The sequence below is a fragment of the Pteropus medius genome, unplaced genomic scaffold (assembly GCF_902729225.1).
Source record: "Pteropus medius unplaced genomic scaffold, Ma_sr-lr_union100, whole genome shotgun sequence".
Classification (NCBI taxonomy): Eukaryota; Metazoa; Chordata; class Mammalia; order Chiroptera; family Pteropodidae; genus Pteropus; species Pteropus medius.
In genome coordinates this window covers 5,159,346-5,186,619 of record NW_024355990.1, presented here as the reverse complement: position 1 = coordinate 5,186,619, position 27,274 = coordinate 5,159,346, and the positions used below count along the sequence as shown (strand labels likewise).

Below are 27,274 nucleotides of genomic sequence, written 5' to 3'. Positions count from 1 at the left end.
GGGCCGCGGGTCTGGGGGCTCGACGACCGAGGTTTGGGGCAGTTAACCTGGGACATGCTGCAGATTTTGGGGTGAGGAGCAAGGTAAATACGGCGATGCGGGTGAGGACGCTTCGCATCTTTCGCCGTGAGACTCGCCATCGTTTGTTTGTTTGTTTGTTTGTTGTTTATTCTGGGAACCTTAAGCAGCTTTGTATCAGGAACTCAAAGAAACAGGTGTTGGGTCCCATCGAGGTTGGGGCGGGGAAGGGTGGAGGCAGCTCACGGGCAGCGCGTGCTTGTGGTACTAGCTGATGGTAAGTGACACCTAAGAATAACTGAGTCCAAGTCGGGGTGGTGGCCTGGATAGGGAGGGTTGGGGGGCAGGAAGTCATGATGGGGTCAGAGGCGGCTCAGTGGGAATGGAGAAGATTGTGGAGAGCAGGCCCTTCGGGTCAGATAAAGCAATTTCATGGTCAAGATCTAGAAAAAGGGGTGATTGTAATTCACCGAGCTGGAGTCGAGTTGGCGTGAATCAGAGTTAAGTTTAAGACCCGACGTCCATGCCCCAGCAGTTCCGCCCGAGCTTGGTCGTCAGAGGCTGGGGCGGGGGGCGGCTGCTGGTGGATGTGGGGTGTTCGGGGGTGCTGAAATGGAACTAGATGGTGGTGCCAGTCACACCACTTTGTGAATATGCTGAAACACCACTGCAGTGTGAGCTTTCAAAGGGCGAGCCTCCTGGCCTGTGAATTCCATCTCCTTTTTAACCGCTGGAGTTAGTGTGGCGAGGAGGGCAGGGAACGGGGAAGCCGTGGGAGTGTCGGCGTCCCATAGGACCGGGCTCGGGTCACGTGGGAAGAGCGGCAGCCCAGACATGCTGGCGTGTCCTCAGGAAGCCTGCAGTCTGCTTGAGCAAAGCTGACACGTCCGGCTCAGCCCGGAATATTATTATCATTATTATTAATAATAATAACAGCGAGGCGATGAGGGTGGCGACAGCCAGAGCGGATGAGAAAACTGATCCGCGGAGACGTTCGAAAAGGCGGACAGAACACGGGCTGTCAGCCGCCCTCGCGTTTACGTCTGGCCTTCCGCGTCGGGGTGCAGAGCCTGTCTCCCGAGAAGGGGGGGCCCCGCCTCACCCGCTTCCCTGTCTGAAGTCCAGCCTCCTGGCCTCTGCGGTTTTGCTGTCACCCAGGGTCATCCCGGGAGCCATTGGGGGGCAGCGGCAAATTAATTTCTGGGCTGAACGTCCCTTCTGTGGCTTGCAGGTGGGACTGGTGTACATGTTCAACCTCATTGTGGGCACCGGCGCACTCACCATGCCCAAGGCCTTTGCCACCGCCGGGTGGCTCGTCAGCCTGGTCCTGCTGGTGTTCCTGGGCTTCATGAGGTAAGAGGCTGTCCCCTGGGACGGGGCAAAGCCGAGGGGCCTGCCCGGGAAACCCGTTACCGTGAGGAAGTGTCCCGAGGCGTCCGTGGCGAGTGCTCACCAGGGCGGCCCCGGGGGAGGAGAGGACCTACAAGGTCTCGCGTCTGGTGCAGTCGGAGCAGCCGCGGAGCCCGGGTCAGCTGCAAAGCGGGACTTGCCGTCAGGCTGCGGGATGCCTCGCGTGGCGCTCACGTGTTTCCTCCCCCGGTGTGTGTGTGTTTGAGAAAACACCTCGCCGCAGAAGGAGAATCTGACCGTCGTTGAAAGTGAAATGAGAAGGCAGTTTGGAATTTAGAATTTGCTCAGGATGGCTCACAGAGGAAGCGATAAACATACAGGTGCACACACAATCAAGTGTTCACCTCACCTGCCCTTGCACCTGGCAGCAAGGAGGAGGCCAGGGCCTTCCCGAGCCTTCCAGGACGCCTGCTCCCCGAGCCAGGTGTGTGGGATTCTCCAGCAGGTGCTTCCCCCTGAGCGCTCTTCAGGCGTCCCACAGGCAGGGCCAAAGTCCCTTCACAGGTGGCCCGGGCCGGTGAGGGATTTAGGACTAAGCATTTCCCGCCGCCTCAACCAGGCGGGAATCCACAAGCTGCAAAAACAAAGTGGGAGGGAACAGCTGGCAACACCCCCAAGGGGCACCCCCTGGGAGAGGTGACACCAGGCAGTGTTCCCAGGTGCCGGGGTATCCCACTGAACAAAGAGGCCCGCCTCACAGACTCTTCTCTTTTCTTTGGGGCAGGGGGAGACAGACAGCAGTAGGGGATTTGAGGCCAACCTCGGGGTACTGCTGGCTCGTTATATGCTGCGAGCCTTGGCAGCCAGGAGTCCTAGAAGTCCTTGTCCTTCTGTGACTCTGCTGTCCCCTTTAAAGGACCTTCAGCACGGGCAGCCATCTGAGTGGGAAGTGATTATTGGGGGGCCCCAGATAGGGGCCTCCATGCCCCCCCTTTTGCTCAAGCCATTTTATGTTTGAACATGATCAATGAGGTGGCTTTGTGCAACCATGGGAAGCCTCTTTACACCTTAATTAAGATGGATTTTGGTTTTACTTCCAAAAAGAGGAAAAATCTAACGCCCTTAAAATGGTCACTTAGGCAAGATAATGAGAATCTTTTCTAGGAGGTGCACAGGAGACTGGAATGGGAGATTCAGAGCTGGCTGCCCCTCTACTCCCCCACCCCCCGAGATGGAGTGGATGTAGATTTAACCCCTGTCCCACCTGCCCGCCGTCCTGGGCTGAGCCGTCAGCCCGGGGCAGGTGACAGCACTGGAAGAGGGCTCAGGGTCAAGTCCCACAGAAGAACCGTGCTGGCTTCGGAGAGAGAGACGAGCAGGGTGGACGACGCTCAGGTTCCATTAGCAGCAAGGCGGCGCTCCCCCGTTCCCTCTGCTGACGGAAGTGAGCCCGCGTGGGTTCTAGCTGTCGTCTAGGCCTCCACTTTCTTTAAGAGGAAAAGAAAAGGTGGTTTTTCACTCTAGTCTCACTTGTCAGCAAATGTCTGGTGCCACCTCCCAGTCTCGCTTTTGATTCTGGCCATAAAAATGCATTGATCATTTTAATATCACCCAGGTTATTAGGAAAGTCAAAATACTGCCAAAAAGGGGGTGGGGGGAGAGGGACAGATTCCGGAGCCAAGCGTTCCCTTTCAATTATCCATGCCTGTGCTCTGTCCACCAGGGTGTGTGATTGGGACTTGACCGCTTGTCTGTGTCCTAGCAAGGAGAGGTGAGAGCTGCCTGCTGCCCTTCCCAGAAGCCCGGGGAGGGCCACCTTGTGGATCAGCCTCCTCCTGCGGCCGAGAGCGTCAGGCGGAACCTGTGCTCCCACCTCTGCCCCCAGCACGCCCCTTCTCGGTGTGCATGGTCCCGTCCTCTCTCCCCAGACTCACGCTGCCTCCCACCAGCTTAGTTCACTCCCGTCTCCCGTGCATCAGAAGTACATTCTAACTGGAAACAGGGACATCAGGACAGCGTGCTAGGTGTCACACATGCACACGCACTTTGCTTTATCGGGTCGGACCCATTTTGAGATTTCGCTAGGAAACAGCTCTCAGAAGAGGATGCTTGCGGCTTGTCGGTCTGGTCCTTTGTACCTCCCCCCGACCTCCCATCTGCCTTTGGCCATTAACCCGTGGCCTTCCCCTGCAGCTTCGTGACGACTACCTTCGTGGTGGAAGCCATGGCAGCAGCCAACGCCCAGCTCCACTGGAAGAGGATGGAGAACCACCAGGTAGGTGTGTGTGTGTCGCCCTGGGCTCCAGGCGGGGCCTCCGGCCAGTGGCGTCCCAAAGACGCAGCCCTCAGCGGCCAGTTCTTCCCTCCTTGCTGCGCGGAGGGCTCGTGTCCACAGCGCTACTCCGGGACCCTGTCCCAAAGCTGCAGCTTAGCAGCCACCTCGGCTTGCAGGACACGTGCTGCCTCTGCTCTTTCGGTACCGCGCGTGGTCCCTCCTGCTCCCCGCCTGCAGCTGGCTCGGTCACGCGGAACCTCCGTTCCCAGGAGCCGTACTGCAGCGTCGGACCTGCCATCCGAGCGTGTCCGCACCTGTAACGTGACAGTGTGGAGGTGCTGAGAGCCTCCTAGTCAGACACCTGCAAGAGAAAACAAGAACAGAGGGGACAGGCTCTCCGCCGTCCCCAGGGTTCTTCCGTAGTTACGAACTCCTTTTTCCTTGTTTGTTCCCCCTCCTCCCTGTCCCACCCCCTCCCAGAAGGAGGACGATGGGGACTCCTCCACAGCCTCTGACAGTGACAGCCTCCTCCAGGACAGCCACGAGCGGGCGGAGAAACGGCCCATCCTCTCTGTGCGTAAGTCTTGGCATTCGAGGCCAGCCCGCAGTACCCTCTCGGCCACAGCTTCCCTTTCCTCATGGGGCGGGCCCAGGAGTTCCTCTGCAGGGACCCCGAGCACTTCGTGCCTGCAGGATGGTTCCTGGGAAGGCACTGGGGTAGAGTAAGAAGAGCAGGGCTGTGGGGCTCGCGGCCCACGCTGCACCCCGCGTCTCCACTGGTTAATGAGGTCTGCAGCTCGGGTGAATTGCATAAGCTCGGCACCCCAGAGTCCCGCCTCTCCTGGTATCGAAATGCGTGAACGCCTGGTTCGGTGCCCAGGGCACACTGGAAGCTCGAGTAAATGCCAGGCCTCCGATTTCTCCTTCCTCCCATCCCACCACACGCATGCACACACACACGCATGCACACACACGCGTGCACATGCACGCACGCGCACACACGCACGCACGCCTGATGGTCCCACCCCCGGTCTGGCTGAGGGAGCCACTTTCCTTCTTACCCCATAACCAGTGTCCCTGGGGTCCCCTTCTAGAGACCGTTTTCAGGTGTTTCGAGCAGGAAGCATTAGGGAAAGTTTTCTCAAGTTTGAGTCACTTGGGGAGTTCGTTATTCCCGGGAGTTCAGTGAGCTCAGCAGCGCCCTCTAGCGTTCCCACGTGAACGAACCGCCCCCTCTTCCTGCCCGTTGGCTCCACAGAAAGACGCGGGTCTCCAAACCTCTTTGAAATCACAGACCGTGTGGAAATGGGACAGATGGCCTCCATGTTCTTCAATAAAGGTATAAGCTCTTCTTGAGGTGGGGCGGGGAGAGGGCTCAGGGAGAGCTGGTCCTTCGCTACAGACCTGGGCGCTCGGAACGAGGGCCCCACCTTGGAGACAGGGTGGGGCAGGCGATGGGGAGGAGCGGACCGCTGACCTGCCCCAGTGCCCCCGAGGAGCCACCTTGTGAGGGGCCCAGACTGCCTCGGTGTCGCCTGGGGCCCCTCCTCATTCACCGGCGTTAGGGATAAGGAGATGGCTGCCTAGCTCCTGCAGCATGTAGAGACTGGGAACCCTAAGCAGCTCTTCGGGGAAGGGAGCCGTTGTAGGTCGGCCGGTCGTCTCGCGCCTCTGATTTGTCTGCCCTGTCTCCTGGGCCGTGCTGCGTAGGGCGACACAGCCACTACCTTGTGACAGCGGTCAGCTGTGCTGTGCACCCACGCCTTTCCGTCTGTCTTCCTGGTGGTCAGCAGAGGGCGCCAGAAGCCCATGCGCAGGGCTGCTGTCTGGGATTCCACTGGAAGGTATTCTGCCTCGCCATCAGAATCCCTGTTTGCAGAGGGGGCGTCTCTGCCGGTTCTTTCCTGTCTCAGATGTGGCTGTACTAACTTGAGCTGAACGGGGACTGTAGAAACTGGAAGCTTCTTAGCGGCTTCTTAGGATGTGAAGCTTTCCATGTATCACTGGTCGTGGGATTTGACTGTCCCATTCGGAAGATCGTGGTCATCAGCCAGACGCTGCCCCAGAGTGATCCCACCCCCACTGCCAGCCTCACTGAGGGCGTCCAGAATCAGGAAGACCAGATCGGTTGTGTCTCCCCACTTCTGGGTGGATCCTTCCTTCCATGTCTACCTCTCTGCAGCTCATCAGACTAAGATAAGAGACACAGATTAGACAAAGATGAACATTTCTGCCCAGAGGCCATACACGGGCCCCTTCCAAATGCAAGCTTTTGAAATAAAATGCACATCGGAGGCAGACAGACACCCTTTAAACCTCCCTAATGCTCAGGTTTTACAGTCTGCCCTGATTTCTTTAAGAATCACAGCCACGCATGTAGAGGAAGCCCCCTCCTCATCTGCTTTGGAGTTTCTCAGGCTCGGCACTAATGCCCTTTGAGCCGGATCATTCTTTGCCATTGGGGCCTGTCCTGTGCATTGTAGGATGCTGAGTAGCATTTGTGGCCTCTACTCACTAGTTGCCAGTAGCACCTCCCAGAAATGTCCTCAGACATGGTTAAACATCCCCACTAGGGGTTGCAGGGCACAGTCGCCCCGAGTTGGAAACCACTCCTCTACTCTATCCCTAATGTACCGATCATGACCTTGACCTTTAGAAGGGCTGCCACCCTCCACAGAAGGCTCTCTTGGGGTCCGACTCATTCCTTGTAATTAGAAATGCCAGACCTAGTCATTGCTGTCCTCTCAGAAAATTCATTGATCCTCCCGTTTTTGTGTCTAGTAATGAAATTTATTGATCAGGGAGGGCCAGTGGCAGTTTATAAACAGCTGACACTGGAGTCCGTGGGCAGGTGGAGAGAGGCTGGGAGTGGGGAGGGGACGCTGCCTCCCTACAGAGAGCATCGGTGTCGGAGCAGAAAGACGAGCTAGGGCACAGGCTGTCCTGGGAGCCTGCGTGTCAGTGGCAGGCAGACCCCAGGGGCCACTGAGCTTGGACAGTGAGGCTGTCCGAGGCCCTCCTGGGTTCTTTCAGGAACTGCTTTTTCCTGGTGTCTTTTCCCCAGACTCCTAGGAGTAGAGTCGGTCTCAAATAGCCCAGGTGAAATATGTCCTTGGCTTTCCCCTGGGGACCCCGGAGGCTTTTCCGAGTCACCAGCCTTAGAAGGGAACTGTCACTTTATTTTTCTTTCTGTTTTCAGCGAAGAAAACAGCTTGAGACCAGGGACATCAAAAACGAGCAGTCAGTCTGGACCAGAGTTTGAGACTGGTTTTCAGAGCTGTGACCTTGAGGTTTTTAGGGCGCAGACTGGTTTTTCAGAATCCACAGCTGGAGTCACACAGGGAATTAAGCAGAGCTTGAATTCTCACTGTAAGGGATTGGGGTCTTAGGGGACTTGCCAGGGTCAGGAAGTGAGGGCAGTGGGGCCAGAGCCTGCACTCCCCACTCCTAGTTCAGGCCCCTCTTGGCGGGAGAGGGGACCAAGGTTTGCCTATTGCAAAGGGAGGGTCCACAGCCTGCACCTCCAAAGCCAGCACCCTCCCTCGCAGCCACACTTTGTAAGGAGGGAAGTCAGTGCCCGGCTCCAGCTGCCCAGCCCAGGCCGCCCCTGCCCCTCCGGTGGTTGGCGATTGGTCAGTCCGAGAACGAGGCGCTCAGTCTTTGGAAATCAAGGGCCTTTTACCTTCTTGATTTTCATTTTAGAAGGGCCATTTCCTGTTCTCATCTCTGCTTTTCCATTCCTCAGTAGGAGTCTTTTGTCTTAGAGCCCCGTGTTTGGCTGTGAAGGGCACCCTGGCTCAGGCTTATGACTCCAGGCCTCCCCCTTCCCCGCCACCCCCCCAATTCCCGGCCCGTCCACACCTCACTCACCTGGCCCCTGTCTGGGTTCAGAATCTCCACAAACCTCCTAGCCCCACCTAGTCCCCTCTTGGGTGAAAGTCACGGGTAGGTGTGTCTCCCGCCAGCATCGCGGCGTAGCCAGCCAGAACGAGAAACAGGACTTTGGGCTCATTTTCCTACTCTTTCCGGAGAAAATAAGCAAAATAAGCAGCCTGGAGAAGCGAAAGCTATGGGACAGGTAGAAATGGAGTCCTCAAAAAAGTGTAAACACCTCGGACGGCCTCACTGTCCGGTGCTGTGCCCTGACCGATGACTTTGTCCCTTTCAGTGGGGGTCAACTTGTTCTATTTCTGCATCATCATCTACCTGTACGGGGACCTGGCCATCTATGCCGCCGCCGTGCCCTTCTCCCTCATGCAGGTGTCCTGGTGAGTGTCCCTCTCGCCCTCCACACTAGTGGAGCCACAGGGGCTTCCTCGGGCAGGCGGTCAGGGCAGTGTTCCCGGCAGAAGCAAAGCAAACTACGCCAAGCAAACCCGTCAGCATCTGAAGAATGCAGGTGCCGGAGGCCCTTTTCTACAGGGACACCCACTGGCCGTGTCTTCTGTCCCGCAGAAACGGGCTCCACCCTACTCCCTGCCCCGTCCCCACTGGGAAGGGGCCTGGCAGTCCCACAGGGACTTTCCCGTGCCGCATGCCCGAAAAGACAAGAAAATGTGGCTCGTGGAGAATCATCGTTGGACCAAAAGCAGCTGTCAGGGGAAGGGAGGTTCAGCGATGGCTAATAATCAATAACGTTGGGTCCCGTGTGCTTCAGGCCGAGCAGGGAGGGCCACACTGAGCCAATGCTCTCTTTACCAGCAGTGCCATCGACAATGACTCCTGTGGTGTGGAGGCCCACACCAAGCACAACGACACGGACCTGTGCTGGGGGCCGCTGCGCCGAGCGGACGTCTACCACATCTACCTGGTGAGTGGCCTCGCCTCTGCCCCTCAGCCCGCACCCGGCCGGCCAGGGTGGCCTGGGCCCTTCGAACCACCTTCGCTCTCTGGTGGAACTGTTTCCCCAGAGAGAAGGATCTGTGCGTCTCCACACTCTGAATAATTACTGGGGCCTTGGTCCCGGGCAGAAAGCGGACCGTGGCGCTAGGACGATAGCCCCAGAGTGTCCTGGCGACCAGGCCTCAGTCTCGTGTGGTTTGGAGCTGGCATGCGGGTCAGCGCCAGCTCCAGGGCGGTGAACTCCTGCACGCTGAGCTCAGGGTTTGGGGGTGGGGTACTGGGAGCGAAGCTCTGTGAGAGCCAGAGCTACTTTTCCAGGGACGTTTCGTGTTTTAACCTCGCTCCTGGCCGGCCCAGGAGCATGCAGGTGGATGCCAAGCTCCCTGACTGGACAGGCAGGGCTGAGCCATCTCAGGATTGTCCCTAAAGAGAAATAGGCTCCCTCCCTAGGGGACGGGTCAGCCCAGCTCTCTCCCTGTCTTCCTTGTTCCCCACAGACAAGGGAAGGTGATGAATCTCCAGGCTGTTGCTTGATTGCTTTGTGCCCTGGGCGGGGGCGGAGGGGAGAGAAAATAAGTTACAAAACCAGAAGCGGTTATTTATCTCTGCCTGTTTTGCGGGCGGGCTGGACTCAAATGTTTCTCTTTCCCTTTCGCAGCGTCTATTAATATTCTCTGCTTCCTCTTGGTCCTCCTCAGCCCTGACACAAATTTAGGTGTGCTAGGTGACACACAGTTCGACACGTGGCCACTTAGCTGATTGGGAGGCGGGGTCAGGAGAGAGCCGAGCGACTCAGGGAGTTGGCCTCTTAACTTAATTATCCCCATCCTGGCAAAGGTTTCCGCAGGCCCCGCCAGCCGTGCTCTTTGAGTGGACGTTTGTTAAGCCCCAGGGTCCTCGAGAGGTCGTCTTGCCTTCCCGGTCCCACCCCAAAGGCCTGCCCAAGGGGGCCTGTGGTCCAAGCCCTGGGACACCTTTGTTTTCCTCTCTGCTTTTCTGGAGCAGTCACGTGGCCTGTGTTTCTTCCCTTGCACATTCAGCTCTGGCTGGGGGAGCTCACATAACGCTTGTTCTGGTGGCATGGTACCCGAGGGGAGGGCCCCTCACCCCCCACATCTGGTGGCAGTTCGGCAGAGAGTTGATTTCCTGGCACCGTTCCCACTTCCCTGGCCTTGGGGATGTGCACAGCCACTCGACAGGGCAGCCAGGAGGGCCCAGGCCCTTCAGCCTCTTAGCATTTCAACAAACCGTGATTGGTGAATCTAGCAAAGGTGTCTGTAGGTGTAATAACCCGTCTGGGTCTCTAACCGGTGTTGGAGGACCAGGTCCCGGAGGCTCGGCACAGACACGGGAGCATGTCCCGGGCAGAGGGACCACAGCAGAGCCCTTCGGGTGGGTCTTTCCCAGCAAGGCCACCGCGGTCTTGTGCAGAATCTGTCTGGCACGTTCTCCCGCCCACCGGCAAAATGGATATATGGGGCACGGGGGATACTGGCTGCTGCCCTTTGCCTGGTAAATTATTTAGAAGCATTATTATTGCCTTATTAAATTGTTCCTTCACTTATCCCTATAAACCTTCCACGTGATGGGAGCTTTGCTTCCTGAATCTCAATAACTCTGACCGAACAGAAGGGACCCTTCGGGAAAGCCGACAGGCATTAATTATTGTCTTCAGCTTCCAGGTACTGTGCTTATAACTCATAAAGCTAATTGCCAGCAGGCTGGCAAAAGCTACAGAAGTAGGAAGGGAAGGGTGAGCAGGAACAGAGTTTGTTCTCTCTGAGTTGTTGACACCCTCTCTCCCCACCCGCTGTCCACTGCCGGGGGCTGCGGTCCGCTCGGAAGGTGTTCGGTTCGGATATGCTCTTCCTGGTTCAGAGAAAGTCAAGGCAGACGGACCTCCCCATCATCTCTAAAGCTATTTACAACTCTTCGTTCCATCAAGTGGCCCTGTCCCCTCACCCCCTCTCCCACTCACATTCAGAAGATTGTCCTTCCCCTCTAGAGACGCCCCCACTGCGCCTCTTCCTACCAGCTGTTTCTGATTTTGCTGCCAGCCAGACCTCACCAAGATGTGGGGCAAGGCAGCGAGCGGACTTAAAGCCCCCTCGCACCCCAGGCACAGTCGTCTTTCTGTCTTAGGTAGACGGTGCACCTGTCCGGCCTGCATGTGTGAGAGGGCCTCCTGCTGACCACTTCATTGCAATTCCGGGACAGTGTGTCCTAGGGGATAAAGAGACAGGCTTTTATTTTGTGGTCTAATGTTCAGAAAGTCCTCTGGAAATTATCTCCTCCGTGTCTTCCTTGGAATGCTGAGATGCACACCCGGAATGAGAACATTCAGGATATTAACTCTGTCCAGAGCCGGCCTGTGTGCAGCAGCATGCTTCCTTAGAAGAAGGGGGCCGCCTCTACCAGCAGCTCCCAGTTGCCTCCCAAAGCCCTTGACCTTAACAGATGGAAAATTCCTCCTCCCCTCCTGCACCCCGCGACCTCCCCCCACGTCCTGCAGTTGCCAGTGTAGCTGCTATGAGTCAGTTTCTCCCTCCTTCCTTAGAGTGGCCACATTACAGGGCTCTGTGAGTGGGGGGGCTCATGAGTCACATGTGCCCTCCAGGGCGTCCCAGCAAGCCACCGCAGCTGGAGCCCGTGGCGACATGGGCCCTGTTACAAGGACCCGTGGGAACTGACATCAGGATCTGCCTTCTGCAGGCCGTGGATCCTCAGGGCCCCAGCAACCACCTATCCTGCTCCTTTGAAGGACCAAATGGGAAAGTATGAGATGCCCCATCTCTTTCAAACCAGTAACCTCGCCTCCAGACCAGGTGTCCTGGGATGCTTTCTGGAGCTTCTCCGGCTTGGGTAGGAAACAAAGCCAACAGTTAGTTAGCATTTCATTCTTTCCTGTACGCTGAGCAGGAGCCAGGGACCCCTGGTGAAATGATAGGATCGTGTGTAAATCAGTCCCATCCAGGAATCGGACTGGCCCAGGTGTCTGGGAAACAGGAATGCGTTGCCTCCCCTGGACTCAAGTTTCACTGCCTCGTGCCCGCAGCGCTTCCCAGCCTGTCAGTCACATCCCTTGCCCGGGGCCTGGGCCCTGTTATTGCCTCCTCCTCCTCCTCGGGAGTGTCAGAGGGAAGCCCGGGGGGTGCAGTGGGGCTCCCCAAGTGCCGAAAGCTCCTGGCCGTTCATAGGAGCGGCATCCGCCACTTACGGGTGGACAGATGCTGCTGGGTCACTGGCACGCAGCAGGCACCGGCCGAGCAGAGCTGGGAGTGCAGATGGCAGAGCGGACTCCTGGCTGGAGACCTGGCCGCAACCTGGCGGTATGAAGCCAGGGGCCCCTCATGGGCGGCCTTGGAGCAGGACAAGGTCACCGTGGCCTGCCATCCTGCCTCGAACACAGGAGCCGTGAGATCCACCTGCAGGGCATGGGTGACGGGGACAGAGACGCAGCCTGCAAGGGCCCGGCAGATGGCCTGCCACGCTCCGCCAGGCAGAGGGGCCTCTCCCCAGACTCCCTCCAGACACCCCCTCGAAGAAGCAAGGTGCATGTGGGGGGCTGCAGGGGCCGTTCTGTCTGCGGGACTCTCTTCCTACAGGAGCAGGGCGTGGGGGATCCGGGCCCAGGCTCACCCCAGAGGGTCCCTTCCCAGCCTTCACCGCCAGTCCTGCTTTCTCTGTGCCAGGAGGCCGTGCTTTCTGATTCTGTCTTGGCTCCGTCTTACGCGGCGACACTGGCTTCGATGCATCTGAAATATAAAGCAGTGTGCAGCCCGCTTCGTGAACCCAAGTGGTTTCTTCCTAAAACAGTACCATCTGAGGGGAAAACATCCTTTTTGTGAGGGGTGGAGAATGGAGTAGTGCCCCCCGCCCCGGGGCAGTGCCGTGCCAAGCCCAGGCCGGGCCTTCCTGCGGTGGTTCGTCGTGCGTTGGTATCACGTGTTCTAGCTACTTTCTCGTTTCTGGTTGGGTCCTCCCGGCCACGCAGTGAGGTCTGTGACATCATCCCATTTTACGGCAGAGAAAACTGAGACTTGGAGGCCGTGGCTTCCCCAGGGCCACAGAGCTGAGGCAGAGACAGGAGCCCGGCTCTGCAGCCTCACAGCCCCATCCCCTGGTGACACCTTCTGGGCTGGCAGGGCAGCTCCGCTGCCAGGCCCGGGCAGGAGGGGGCAGGTCACGCCCGTTCGTCAGCCCCTGGAGCCTGACGTTTGCAGAGGGCTGCGGCCCAAGGACCGTGCTGTGCAGTGATCCGTGCCTGCACATCCTGCTCGTCTGCCTGATTGATTTGCTGTCTTTCTGGCCGCCCCTCGCTCTTAGATGGGCATCGGACTTCTCGTTCATTCAAGTGGCATCGGAATGGAAGGCGTCTTCCCAAGGACGTCTGTTTCCCTTCCCCTGCCCCGTCTCTCTCTGTTCTTCCAGTGTCAGCCACTGTGCCCTGGGGCTGTGGCATCTGCTAATAAGTGGGTCACCACTGCCTTCGCTTGACTGTTTATTCTTCCTGATTCTGGGGCAGGAGGTGGCCTCGAGGCCTTCAGGACCAGCGAGGAGGGAAAGTTCTCGAGGAGCAACAAGTTTTAGCAGCAGCGGCGACTTCACAGGACTTGGGGACTCTCGGGGACACTGCTGCACACGTCCACCGTGACCCCAGAGCACAGCTCCAGTGGGAGACCATGTGAATGCTGGCCCCAGGTGTGCACCATGTTAGGAGCCCGGAGTCGAATGAAGCACAGCTAGCTAAGTGGGGTGCCCCTCCCCCCGCCCCCAGGGGCCAGAGGAACAGCCAGGACAGGCGAGCTGGAGGGGACCGATGGGTTGGTTCTGTCTGGAAACGTCAGAGTCCTAAGCCTAGTAAATGGATCTAGTGGCAGCTTCCCTTCTCTGGTGACATGCCCCCCCCCCATCTGACACTTAGGTCAGGACCCAGCCTCGCACCAAACCGGAACAAGCTGAGGAAAGATTTCTGGCTGCCTGGGGGCAGGGGTTGTTGCTTTCAGGATTGGGGACATCCAGGCGCCTCCTTCATAGGGTGCTGACCATTTGGGGACCGACCAGCCAAGCCCATCTTCTCTCTCTTCCTTTTCTTTCTTCTTCCCATAATGTGCTCATCAGCTCCTCCCTGTTCCGTTCTGGAGGCTCCAGAAAGGCCCGTTTTGTTTTGCCGCTCACCCTTTTCCCACTCGCCCGTGGGAAGACGCCAGTGGCTGCTGCAGGTGTGGTGAGCAGAGCAGCTCTCCTGGGCCAAGCCCGCGCCCGGCCTACGCTGGGAGCTTGGCCTGGCAGTGGCCTGCGGTGTCTTCAGCCAGCTCCTATGGTTCTGGCAGCACGAGCCTCTGGCGGGACCCCTGTCCTGGGGTACAGTCTCCGCTTCCCCCATGTGCTGAACCTTCACTTTTCTTCCATGATCCTGGGTCTCAAGGAAGAATGGATTTCTGCCTCACACCCCAAAATGCACCTACCCACTTCCCAAGCAGGAGCTGGGTGAGTGAATTCTAACTCCAAACAAAGACCAGAGCTCAGAGTGAAATGACTAGCTTTAAAGGATCAGTTGGTCTCTTTCTTTTCCAAGGAAATCAATAATACAGGGACAGGCCTGTGTTTTTCTTTCTATCTTTTTTTTTTCCCCTACAAAGCTGTCTATATTCCATCCTGTAAGAATGGCTTCTTGTTTTTGTGTGCTTTCCATCCCCAGCCCCAGCCCTTTCTGAATGAAATTCAGATTACTCTATCACTCCCACTCAAACTGCAGTTTGTCTAGAACTCTTGCCAAGGGACCCCGGCTCCCACGGCCCGCCCGTCATCCCCCACTGCTGTGGCCTCCAGTGCACCCCGTGCCTGCCCAGCTGCTGCCCAGCATCGCTCTGGACCAGCCGTCACCTTTCCAGGACCTGAGTAGCACCTCCTGGGCAGTGACCTGCTCCTCCCACCCCACCCCGCCCCAGTGCTCCTGGGCATTCGGCCCCAGCTTCTCTCCAGCAGCTCAGTGAGAGGGTTGTTTTTATTTCAATGCGGCTCTCGGGGACATGGGTTCTGTCGGCTGACGTTAAGCCCGCCATCCATCACGCCCTGCCTCGGCCACGGCTAACACCTGACACACCAGCTTAGAGGACGTCACTTAATCCCCCAAGCCCCCTTCTCCATGCTCCTAGTAGAGACACTGGGTTATGGGAATCTGGATCACAAGCCCTTGGGGGCGGTTTCTTCTGGACAGTCCCCCCACCCCATCCCCAAACCTCGGAAGCTGCTCATCGGCACATTAGTGGGGGACCTTCAGGCTTTACTGCATTCTGCTGGGTGACGAGAATGTGGTTCTACCTCCCGAGCCAGGTGAACTGCTCAGTGGCAGTGTCTCTGCCCCTGTTAGCATGTCCTGGATCTCTGCCCCATGAGGATGTAATGAGTGCATCCTCGCAAATGCCACTCGCCCAAGGCAAGCCAGTTTTATTCTTGGACAAATGGGAAAATGTCAGTTTGACCTGTCTGGTTTCTCACCCTTTCACCCTGGCCAGAGAAGAGCATTGAGCTGGGAAATGACCTCGTGTGCCGTAGCCTTGCCAGCATGCTCAACAACTCTTATTAAACGCCATTATATGAAATGTGTAAACAAACCCGGGGGCGAGTATTTGTTACAAAAGGGTTAGATAATTTACAGAAGGACTCACCAGCAGGTTTCTCTTAAGTACTTTGTTTCCCCCAGAGCATTTAAAATGTTACTCTGTGAAAACAGCGTCTTTATAAATAGCCCATCTCTTGTACGAAGCGGGGGTGGGGTATCCACATGTTCATGCACAAAGATGCAGAAATCTGAGTCCCAGTTCACGTAGAAACAGGCAGCGCGGGGTCGGGGGAGATGGTGAGCAGCCCACCTGAAGGAACCCGGGGCACGTGCACCCCGCAGGCTGGGCGAGGTTCGCGGAGCTCAAGCGTGTAGCCGCGGCCCACACTCGCACACAGGCCAGTTTGGGAAGCTGCCAGAAGGTCTCCGTGGGGAGCATTCCTCCCTGCTGGGGACCTTCTGCGCTGTGCTTTTTCCGGACCATTTTTATCCACACTTCACACTGATCCCAGGCAGACCCGGAGCTGGAGGCGTGCGCCCTCCTTACCCACAAGTAGCCCAGTCAGGGATGGAAGGCTGGTGCTCCTCGCCTCGCAGGCTCCCGGGGCTGCCCCTGGCCGCTGACCCGCGTGTGCGCGTGTGCACATGTGTGTTCCAAAGCTGCTCCAGGCGACCTCCAGAACGCTCCAGCCCAGCCCATCTCCACGCGCTAGCCCCTCTGCTCCCAGACCTCGCATTCCTGGGCCAAGAGCTAAAAATGGCTGTGTTCTTTTAAGGAAATGTCCTGGTTATTGATTTCAGATCCCCTGCCCCCCCTCCTTTTTTTTTTCTTCATTTCTCCAACACTGCAGGAAAAAAAATGAGTCTATAGAATTCAGCAGCCTCCCAGAGTAGTTTTAGGGTAATATGGAACGTCCTTAAATATTTTGCGCTAACTGAAATGAAAACTCCATGCCAAACCGTTTTCCTCCTCCGGCTCCGTGTCTCTCTGATGCCTTTGCTCCAGACCTGAGTGCAGGGTCCTTGTGACAGCCCTGCAGAGTTCCGCGAGGCTGTGCTGCTCCCTGAACAGTGCTCACTCTCCATTACAGGGCGTCTATTATAAGCAGGCTCTGGTGTCTTTCTAAATAGTGCCTCAGGGCCCTGGCGATAATTGTTTAATTAAGTAAAGCACTCATTCTAAAGTAATAACTGTGCCCCTCTGTGGTGCTGGCGTCCCAACCAGCACGCTGCCCCGCAAACCACACAGAATGAAAGCATCTAGGGGCACGTTCCCCAGACTGCAGGCTGGCCCTGGGGAGACAGCAAAGCCGAAGAACCCCGAGGGTTTACCGAAGCTAGCAGAGGGGTGCCTGGGACACGGGTGTGATAGGCATTAAGCGGAGATGAACAATTAGGGTGCATATTAATGATTAACTGCTGATTAATTAGCATGAGCTCGGGATGTCTTGTGGATTCACCAAGAGCAGACCGAGGTGCATTTTAATAAGCCTTCGCATGGACAGAGTGGGCTACTGCAGGGGTTTTGCCCAGCAGACGCTATGTGGCAGGTGTGAATCTAGACGGAGGGGCACAGGGCACAGCATCCCTGTGCCCCACTGAGTTTGGCCGTGGGAAGAACTTAGTCAGGGATTGAGATGTTCTCAGAAAACCTCAACGAGAGGAGGGAGAGACTGGGCTGGAAGGCACGCACGCACGCCACACTCTGCGACGCCCAAGCAGTTCTGGCACCTTCCTCCTCACCGCTGCAGGGAGGCTGTGCTCTACCCCAGAGACGGGTCCCTGGCCTCCAGGAACGCTGCCCGGCCACTCCCCTCCACCCAGCTTGGGAACCAGAGCCTCCACTGTGTCTCCCAGTTGGGTTCCAGGACCCCCGGCATGGGAACACCTCTAGGCACTTGTTAAAAATGTCAACTCCTGGGTCTCGCCCGAGGCCTAATGTAGCAGAAGCCACGGGTGCAAGACCAGGATTCTGCGTTCCTGACCAGTTCTGAGGACGATCCTGTGTACTCGCCCCTTTGAGAAATTCCGCTGGCCAAGGACCCCTCCCAGAGGTAGGTGGTCTCGCCTGCTCTGGTCTCCCTTAGAGAACGGCTTTCCGAGCTGCAGCTGTGGGGGCAGTGGCCAGGACGTCCCCGTGCGTTCCTCCTCCAGGGACAGACAGTGGCAGATGTCCTCAGGTCTGCAGCTTGGTGTCATCAGTAACATGCTGGCGTTGATGCCTCAGGCTTTGGTGCAGACAGGGAACAGCATCTCTCCTGCTCCGATCAGACTGGTTTCGGGCTCTGAGTGTCCCCAAGAGAAAAGAGGGCCCAGCAACATCCCTTTGCCAGTGGCTGCTCTGTTACCTGGGGCCCACAAGTCCCTCCTAGGTCCCTACGGATGGGGTTTTTAGCCCACAGTGTGCCAGCCCCACCAAGAGGCCTCGTTCTGACCGTCGACTGGGGAGGAAGCTGGAGGGTTGATAGCGTGGTTTCTTACACCTCGTTCTACAGAGCTCGTTAATCAGCCAGCTTGACGTGCCGTCTCCCCTCCTTCCCCACCTCCAAGCTTACTCGGTGCCGGTGCCGGCAAAGACTCCTGTTCCAATCCTGCTCAGTTTGGGTCTATTTCAAGGTCACACATCAGAGGGGAAGGGGTGGAGCCAGCCCGGCCTGTGGCTCCTCTCAGCAGGGCTCCCGTGTTCTGGGCACCTGACTCCCTCCCCCACCCCCCAGCTCCAGCACGAGAGCATTCCCACCGCCACCCGCTCTCCCTGCGTAAAGACAAGTGGGTAGAGTGGAATGAGGAGGGGAGGGTGCCGAGAGCATCTGCAGTGATCACCTGGCACCTCTCCTCGAGCCATGCACGAACACCAAGCAGTTGAGGTGACAGAGGGCAATGGCTCTGCCTCCTCACAGCCCCAGGCGGAGGCACCAAAAGCAATCAGATTCCAGCAGGTGACTGGCGATGCAGACAGCCCTGCACAGATACTGCCCATCACCCAGAGTGTCTGAGCAGCTTCATTCCTGACAGAATCAGGTGGTGGGGGGCGGGGAGCTGAGGGGCAGGATTGATGGCCCAGAGGCCCCCCACCCCCGTCACTCATGACACAGCCCTGGTGTACAGAGTACTCCCCAACCCGCCTGCTCCCAAGTCCTCTTATTCTGAGGTCTCGTCAGGACCAGTTGACCCCAGCCTGTGCCTGATAGCCGTTCCCCAGCCCCAGAGTCACGGTGGCCGGGCATGATGAATACCTCCGGCTTTCTGTGTGCCAGGCGGGGGCACAGTTCCTCTCGGGCACGGCCCTGGGGAAGTGATGCTGTGTGCCCGCCCGCTCCCTTCCTTGACATCCTGCCTAAATAGACCAGGACATGGAGCTCATTTCATTCTCCATGGAGAGACTTCGGTGGCTAAAAAGTGAGACCCAGTACAGCAGGCCTCGCTGCCCAGAGACGTGTTGACTCTGCATCTGCTCACTCGGCCCAGGGAGAGGTTTCCGCACTCTCTGGGGCTCTCAGACTCCCGCCCTGAGGAAAGCCTTACCCCCCGACGAGACCCGTTCTCTTTGCCCTGCACCCTTCTCGCTCCGGCTCCACGGGGCTCGCTACAAGGGCCTGGTCTTCTGTCACTGCGGCCCAGCTGGGAGGAAGCATCCTGCCGTGCTTCCTCTCCCCGCCCCCCAGAACCCGCCGTTCCAATGATCAAAGCCCCTTTCAAACCTCATCCCATTAGAACAGAGCAGAACAGGGGACAGAGCCGGGGAGCCCAGGTGCCAGCTGTGCTGGTCCGCGGAGAGGAGCCACTCTTGTGGCCCTGCCCTGGGGTCATTCGTCTTTCCCGGGTCCGTATGTTCCCCTTTTAGCCCCGCTCTTAGGCACATCTGCTTTTGCCTGCTTGAAACCCTTCGGAAGGTCTTCTCCGTGAGGCCGTGTCTCAGCGTGCTGTGGCATAGTCGGCTCCAGTCTCCTGGGTGCTTCAGGCTCTGTGCCCTCCGCTGGCCCTTCCCTCGCTTCGGGGCCCCTTGCACGGAGACACCTCCTCCCCGCACCCTGCATGACGTCAGTTGGACTTTTATACGTACTCAGCCGCCTTGCCCCACTGAGCTCCGAGAGGGCAGGGCTGTACCTTCTCCACCTCGATGTCGAGGGACTCGCTCTGTGGGCCACTGCCTGTGGCCACTGCCTGTGGCCGGGCCCTGACGCAAGTCCCTCCATCAGCCCTTGTGCCTGTGGACGCCCGGGGCTCACCACAGCTAGTGGCCACTGCTCCAGCCAGCAGAACTCCATGTCCAGCGGGCCCCTCCTTTCCCAGAGGCACCATCATCCTGTCCTCCTCACTGCCAGGACAGAAGCTACCCCTCAGCAAGGGCTTAGGGGCACCCTGTCTTTGCAGACTGGACGTAGAGGGAAGCAGTCAGAAGCTATCTGTGTGCCAGGATGTCGAGGAGGGCTCACCGCCCATCTCTTTCTCTGCCGTCTCCCCTTCGGTGCCTGAAATGTGAGGAGTGGTGTATTAGGACAGGCGCCAGCTCCAAAGTCAGGTCTGTTTCTCCAGGCAGAGCCCCCCGCCTTCCGCCTGTCACAGCCTCATCTACGCGTGCACCCTCTGTCCCGCCCCAGCTCCTCGTCAGAGCGTCTTAAAGCCCGCCTAGTTCAAGATCACAGCCTCAGCTCTTCACCTGGACGTGCGGGTGTGGACTCCCCTCCCTCATGCTAGCGAGGAGCCAGGCTGTCCTCTATAAAGACCCAGGTGGCTTATAATCATGAAGCGAGTGGCTGTGCAGGTTTGCCACAATATTTATCTTTTCCCCCAAACCACAAGGATTGCAGCTTTGGCATCAAATCCTTGGAACTCTGCCCACCACCGGGTACCATCTGGCCTTTCAGCTGAAAAAGAGATGACACAGACACGCAGTCTTGTCCAGCAAGAGGGCAAAGGGGACAGCAGCAGGGCCGGGCTGATGCCATTAGACCAGCCCGGGCCCCGAGGGCGCAGCCTGGAAGGGGCGAGAAGGGGTTGCTGCAGAGAGTGTCTTTCTGGCACAGTCAGGGAGGCAGTGAAGTGCCAAGAGGGGCCTGGGCCATGGGTGTGGAAACCTGAGTCCCGGCCTCAGCTGTACCTTAGCAGGCGTGAGATGCTGGACAAGTTTTTTAACCCCCCTCAACCTCACTTTCCTAAAACGGAGGCAGTAATCAATTTACAGGTGTCAGGATTAAAAAAAGATCCTGGACCAGGTGTCTGGGGCGAAAGCGGGGGCCAGGAGGGGACTATGACCCGATGGTGGAGGCGGCTGCCTGGGAGCCACCGCAGCGTGCATTCTGGAAAGACCCGGGCTCCGTCCAGCAGCAGCCACAGCACACGGACTGTGTTCCGGCGGAGCCCAGCCGGGCCGCCCACCCCGCACCGAAGGAGTCCTCCAGCGATCGTGACGGAGTGCTCCTTCTCCCACCATCTTTAAAGCCGAATGCAGCAGCCAGGGTCTAGCTAGGTAAGACGTCACCTGGCTCGATAGTAGAAGCTGTGATGAATTTGCCGACCTCCTTTTCTCACCGTCTGTGGCTTAGGGAGGAGACGTGCAAAAACCACGAAGATGGCTCACAGACCTCAGGTCTCTAACTCAGGATTTCTGTCCCCTCTGACTAGGGATGTCTAGAGAAAGGGGTTCAGAAAAGGAAGTTATTCGGGTTCTTCCCTAGGTCTGCTCCGTTTCTAGTTGCTGTAGACAAGAGGAGGCAGAAGATTTTGAGGACGGGACCTGGGGACGTTCTCAGCTGTCACACAGTCCAGAGCAGCCTTTCAGTCACCGTGCTGGGAAGGAACAGAGCGAGCCCAGAGCCACCGTCCCCGTGCCCTGGTTGTCTCGGGGCTGACAGGCTGAGCACGGCATCACCCAGGCTCCTCACGAGTTGGTGAGCGATGCTCCAGGGGCCTGGACCAGCCCGTGTTCGGCCCTCCCCCCAGGGAGCTCTCATCCTGCACAGCCCGCGCTGTGGCTGCCCCCCAGCTCTGTCCTGGGGGGCTCACATCCGTTCTCTTCCCGGCCACAACCGACTGAATTCACATCTTCTGGGAGGTGGCCGGAGCTGGCCTCAACTCCCTCAGTCAGAATGGGGCTGATCTGTCCGACACGCGCGGACTCGGTTTTCTGCTCAAGGGTGCCCTGAGGTCACAGCTGGTTTACAGAGCTGACTTCTGTGTTCAAAAGGCACACACTTCTCGGCATTCTCCGTTTTTATTTTTCGGCATCACCTGACTCTATCAGGCTCTCTTGATCCATGTAGGAAGCATCTCCCGAGTGCCTTCCAGGCAAGGGGTTGTGAGGGAGGGGGCGGGACCCAGGGATAAGACGCCCGTGGTGGCTCGCGCTGAGCAGCGCGTTCTGGGGCGACGTCGGGCAGACACGAACCGTGGCCGCGAGTGGGTAAGTGGGCTCACAAGGGTCCCGGCCTCCTCTGTCTTCGTTACTCGCTCTCCACCAAGTAAGCGACCCTCGAGGGATCAGTGGCCAAGAGCCTGACGGCGTCTCCGTCGTCGTTGTGTTGGTGTCTGAAGGTCAGCAGCCCGAGCCTGTCCTGGCAGAAGCCCCGCTCCCCACCACAGCCCCTCCCAGCCCTGGCTGGGCGGCCAGAGGGTCACTGCTGCCTTCTGCCCTGGGTCGTCGTTCTGGAAACCTCATTCTCAGAGTCCTCCCTTCGGCAGAGCTCCGACAGCCTCCTCTGGAGGGCGTGGTGCCTCTCGGCTTTTTGGCACATAAACTGTCATGACGGTTCGTTGGGCTTGGCACACGCTGCCGAGGGGGCTTCGGGGCCTGGCCCTGTTCTCATTTCTCAGTCATTAGGTCAGGAAGAACTTGAAGCCCCGGGGAGAGCATCTGGACCATTATCGAAACTGGACGGAGGTCATGGAGTCCAGTAGGACCTCCATGCCGTGAGGCCTTTCGTCTCCCCTGCACCCCCACCGGGATGTTTGGGAGGCGGGTGGGCGGGGTAAGGTGGGTGTGTGCTGATACTCATCGGGCTGATGTTCACTGGCTACCTTCTGTGCACACATGACGTGCTTTGAGAAGTTCGCTGACGTGCCAGGGCCTCGCATCAGGACACGGCCCCCCTGCCCTGTGCCTCTGGCCCTGAAGCCTGTGGTCCCTCCGTTGTCTCTTGCTGTCTCAGAACTCACCTTTTCGTGGATGAAGCCCTAGATGTTGTCATCCAAGTTGGGAAAATAAAAACTTCTAAACCGAAATGTTCAGAGCCACTCGAGAGATAAAAATAGAATCCTTGAACGTTTCTTCACTGCACTTCAAGGACGAGTTGAAAGTTCAGTCCCCGCGTAGGGACGGGTGACGGGTTCCTGCTGAGTTGCCGTTAACCCCAATTAACTCTTAACCCCTCGCACCTGACAAGGACAGCCCTGTAGGCTGTACTTCCTCTTTCCTTGACCACTCGGAACAACCTCAGGGTCGGTCCGGAGAGCCCAGCTGTGCCATCGGCATGGTGCCACCTCCACCTGAACTAGTCCCCCTGAGCCCCAAGCCCGAGTGTCCTGCCGTCAGCCCCCGCAGGTCCTGTGTGCTGCAGGTCGATCAGGCAGCGAGCGCGTCACCACGCAACCTTCCAAGACTTGTCGCTTCGTCGCCCATGCTAAGTTGACAGAGAAATCCATGTCCCCCAGCCCTGGAGCAAGAAGGCTCTAAGTGGATTCGCTAGTGCTTTATGTTAAAACTCCAGGAACAGAAATGAAAGCTGCTGATGCTTGAATGCTTGGATCCTGGAAGCTCCATCTCATGTCACTGTGGGAGCCACAAACCCTCCCCGCCCGCCCCCCAAAAGAAAAAACATATATTTGAAGGAAATAAATAGGCAGGCGCTCTGAGAACTGGCCATCTAGTGAGTCACCTGCCTGCTGCCCTGTCACATTCGTAGTTGCCAGCGGGCAGGGTGGTGCCTCCTGCTGTTCCAGCTTTCTCTCGGGCCAGGAGCAAGGGGACACCACGGGAGCCTTGCTTTTGTGCCTCGCTGACCGCTGCTGGCTTCATGACCGTTGGGCCTTCGTCCTCACACGATGTTGCCCTTCATTCGCATATAGGTCAGGGGTCGCAGCCTGGAGGACCCGCCCTGGCTGGATCAACAGTTGACTGACTGTTCTGCGTGTCTTCTAGAATGTTCTCTCACTTGTCGCAGAAGGTAATTGGTTATCATTCTTTGTCCCACGGAGTTGCTCAGAGGCGCAGTGTGCAGGGCTCACAGCGGTCAGAGGGACAGGGTCATTCCCCCTCTCACGCTTTCGTACTCTGTCACCAAGTCTGTCTGGTCCCTCAGCCCCCTCATTAATGGAATGAGGCATTCTCGCCTGCCCGGTGGTGACCTCACAGATGGCCCTGAGCGTGACAGGAAGGCGTGCGTGTGCGAGCACTTTGCAAAGTGCGGAGGGGACCAGCAGCACTGGGCGGTGATGCTGTGGGACATCTGTGATGTGGTGGGGTGGTCAGCAGTGACAGCTGGGAAGACCTGGTAGGTACACAGGGCAAAGGCAGGACCAGAGACCGTACAGCCTTGCACGCTGGAGTCCAGTTTGGGGTTAGCTCCAAATTTAATTTTCCACTTGCCTCTCTGACCGCCTAAACCCGCGGAGACATTTGGGGACAGGGAGAGAGGCGTCGAGCCGCTTTGCCCTTGTGCTCCGATGCTGACGCACTTACTCCCGCTTTCCCGTCTCGTACAGTTAAGCAAGGGACATGAGACTTGGCCAGTCCTGGGCTCAGAGTGTGTGGAACAAGTTCGAGCTCTGCTGGAGCCTTTCCTCTCGAGCGCGGTGGCTCTGGGGCTAAAACGTGAGCCGAGGGAGGCAGGTGGTGAATGCAGCTCTGCCTCAGCAGGTCTGGGTCGGGAGTTCTGGGTTTAGAGATCCAGTTCACAGGCAGCTCAGCGGTGTGTGTGTGTGTGTGTGTGTGTGTGTGTGTGTCCGTGTCCGGCCCTGCGTGTGTGTCCCCACTCCGCAGCTGGGGGCTGGCTGCTCTGAACCACGCCCAAGGGGAAAGTGGCAGCTCAGTTACTAACTGGGCCTTTGGTTCCCAGATGCCGTTCGTCCAGCCTGTGGGGGCGTGAGCATCTGGGTCTCAGCAAAGCCACCGTCCTGTCGGGCCTCTGTCCTGCGCGGATGCTGAGGGGCGCATTTCCTTCATGCTTCCAGTGAGAAGGGGGCTGGGAGTTAGTTAGATCAGGACTCTTTATCCCCACTGTCCTTGGGCTTCTCTTCCGGCAGAGACTGGAGAAATGTGGCCCGTCCTGGCCAGCCCCGCCCTCCAGGCATGTGCACAATTCAGCCCTCCTGGGGTGGGGTGCTGTGCTGGGCGCTGTTGGACAAGACACAGCTGGTTCCAGCGAGGGACGTCGGAAGACAACCGCTGGGTGAAGGGGTGGGTTTTTGGGTGGGTCTGAACAGCAGCACTTGGTCCAGCAGAAATGAGTGAGCAGCAAAGGCCCGGTGGCAGGATGCCGAGCGTGTCAGGGGCTGGAGGTTCTGGCGACGGTGTGTTCAGAAACGAGGTTGAGAGCAGCGGCTGGAACCTGATCACGAGGCCACCGGACTTTGTCCTCTCTGAAATGACAAGCCCTTGAGAGTTAAGAAGAGCAGCTGTGGCTGGCACTGAGCGACACTGGAACCAGCTGGCCCTGGGCCCAGGAGGGAGAGGACAGGGACAGAGGGATTGGGACGGATTCCCCAGGGGACGGTCCTGAGCTCGCCCCAGCCCTTTGCCTACCTGAGTCCTCTTACGCTAGGTAGCATTTCCTTCGTAAACCCCCACTGCGTCCCCACCCCAGGCCCACCCAGGCAGGGGTCAGGAGCCTTTGCCCTGTGCCCCCTGTTTCCCATTTCTGCAGCTTAAAACCAGACGAGGCACTGTCCACCAGCACAGGAGTGAGGGAGGACTTGGGGGTTGTCGGAGTTTGTTGGAAGTTTGGAGCCAGAGCGAACGGAGGTGGGCGGTGCGCTTAACCTGCACGGAGCTGGAGGGGAGGCAGCTAGGTTGCGCCTTAGACCCCATGTCGAAGCCAGCACACTGCGAGCCGTGGCCCCACAATGCCGCTCGTGCCCCGGGAACGGGAGCCGCCGTGGGTCCATGGGGTCTGGCAAGGTCACCGCAGGGCGTCTGGCGCACGGCTAAGCTCACTGACCCAAGAAGAAGGCGGGGCGTGAGTGGCCCCATCTGCACCCTCCCCGTCTGTCTCAGGCTTTATTCCCTTGACCGGTTGGAAATTTTCATTAGAAGTCAAAGAATCGTTCTTTTCTTTCTTAATTTTGTCGAAGAAGCGCATTCGGCTGCAGCAGTCGGCGTGCCCGCTTCCTGTGACGAGCTGGGTCAGGAGAGTCCTTGAACAGAGACGGAGTTTGAGCTGATCAGTGGCGTTCGGGGGTTAGGAGCCAGCTAATTTATAATGTCACACAGGCTAGACGAGAAGGCCCAAGAGGACAGACAGGCTGTCTCCCGGCGTTCGATTTCTTCATTTTGAAAACGAAAGGGAAAACAGGTGCCACGCGTGGCTGTTCGGCACTCAGAGGTGAACGCCGCCCGGGCCAGGCCATCAGGACACCGGGGCCATTCCGCCTCCCGCTCCCCTTTGCCTCCCCAAGACCTTGCAGCCCCCGTGGCGGGGCGGCACGCGCTGCTCCACATCCTCCGTCCTTTCCCAGCCCGGGCGCCGGTCCCTGCGGCCACCGAGTCTGGCTCTCACTAATTTGCAGAGGACACCTGTTCCGTACTTAGCTCCAGCTTGTGCCGTGCGTCTCCGTCTGGGTGCCCTCTGACGCGTGAGCCCGCGGCCCCGTGCGAGGGCTGCTGCCGTGTGGCGGTCTGCGCGTGTTTCCGCCGGCTGAGTGGCCTGTGCCCCGCCCCCCCCAGGTCGTGTGCCCGGTCGCGATCCTGGGCATTAAAAGGAAACGAAACCACGTCCCAGCTGCCGTCGGACAGGTGTCACAGCTGTCGTTGACCAGTCGAATCTTCCACGAGAGCCCTCCACCGCCTGTTCCCGCTCTGAGGACAGGCCTGCTTCCCCTTGAACTGGACGGGAGGGTGCCAGCGGGCGTGGACCCTGTCCGAGCGCCTCTCGACTCTCGTCCCCATCACTCAGCTGGCACCTCACATGGACCTGTCTCGGGTGCGTCCATGTGCTTGTTCTCTTTAAAGACACAGATGCTTTAGCGGGCTGGGATCCCATCTGACAGGGTTTTATAAAATGGTCCCCCTGTGTCATAGGATCTTGATAAACCTCTGCCGAGGAGGAGGATGAAAATGGAGTGAGCATCCGAGAAAGGACTGTTGGAGGAAAGGTCCTGTCGAGCTGCAGAAGCAGAATCCCCTGCCTGCCTCTGGGGCTGATTCTCTTCCCTGTTTGGATATAGCGCAACTTTCTGAAACCGGTCTTTAGGCTTCAAAGATGAGATAGGACCAGGGAAGACCAGGGGTCCGGTTTCGATCAGGCCACAGTTACTCGGGAACTCCAGGGGCTGGGCGTGTGTTCTGCCGCACGGCAGCTCCCTCTCCCGTCCTTCGGAAGAGAAATTCATCAGTGGAAAGTTTCCCTGAAGTAGTAATTTTCCTAAATGACTTGCTGATGGCACTGCATACGGGCCTGCTCAGAAAAGAGTGGGTGACTCTGCACCTTCCTGCGGCCCCAGCCCCTCTCCCTGGGCCTGAGGGGGACCAGTGAAGACCGCAGTCTGTTCCCTCTGCCTCCCCAGTCAGCCACAGCCTGTTGGAGATGCTTCCCTACCCCCCTCCTGAATGGAAGCGGAGCTTCTCAGCAGAAAGCTCTCTCCAGAGGTCTGCCAGCCCCGCGGCTGCCAGAAGGCCTTATCCACCCCAGCTAATTAGAGCCTTTTCCTTAAGCGGCACTTTAGTCTTTCATGTCATTCATCCTCACAGCGATAATGGACTTGGATAAGAGGTCACAGCTTCTCCCACATCCTGCTCTCCTTGTGCTGGGGGCGGGGGAGGGACGGGCTCAGCCTCCCCTTCTGGGGAGCTCCCGTCCTCCCGGCACAGGGGAGCCAGCTGGGGACTGGCCACCAGGCCCAGCAGCTGTGATGTAGTCACCCAGATCACAGGGCCAGGGCCTGACTCCCGAAAGTGGGCCCGCTCCCCGCTTTCGGGCCTCCCAGCGTCTGCTGCATCTCCAGTGAGTGTCATTAGCATTTCCGTGATAAAATGGCACAGTGTAAATGTTAATAAGATCTGATGCCTCTGC

The 27,274-nt window shown here is 58.2% G+C and overlaps 1 protein-coding gene across 7 annotated transcripts in view; it reads left to right on the top strand.

Annotated features, from left to right (window-relative positions):
- Positions 1 to 27,274, top strand: part of SLC38A12 (solute carrier family 38 member 12) — a 50,935-nt gene that overhangs the window by 5,663 nt on the left and 17,998 nt on the right. For 3 of the 7 annotated variants that reach the window (XM_039859646.1, XM_039859645.1, XM_039859651.1), the window contains exons 3-9: positions 1,250 to 1,371; positions 3,092 to 3,139; positions 3,562 to 3,643; positions 4,124 to 4,220; positions 4,902 to 4,982; positions 7,812 to 7,911; positions 8,345 to 8,453. In XM_039859646.1, the coding sequence (XP_039715580.1) occupies positions 1,250 to 1,371; positions 3,092 to 3,139; positions 3,562 to 3,643; positions 4,124 to 4,220; positions 4,902 to 4,982; positions 7,812 to 7,911; positions 8,345 to 8,453 (639 nt within the window). The remainder of the gene's footprint in view (positions 1 to 1,249; positions 1,372 to 3,091; positions 3,140 to 3,561; positions 3,644 to 4,123; positions 4,221 to 4,901; positions 4,983 to 7,811; positions 7,912 to 8,344; positions 8,454 to 27,274) is intronic. The other 4 variants (XM_039859647.1, XM_039859648.1, XM_039859650.1 and 1 more) reach the window with 4 other exon arrangements.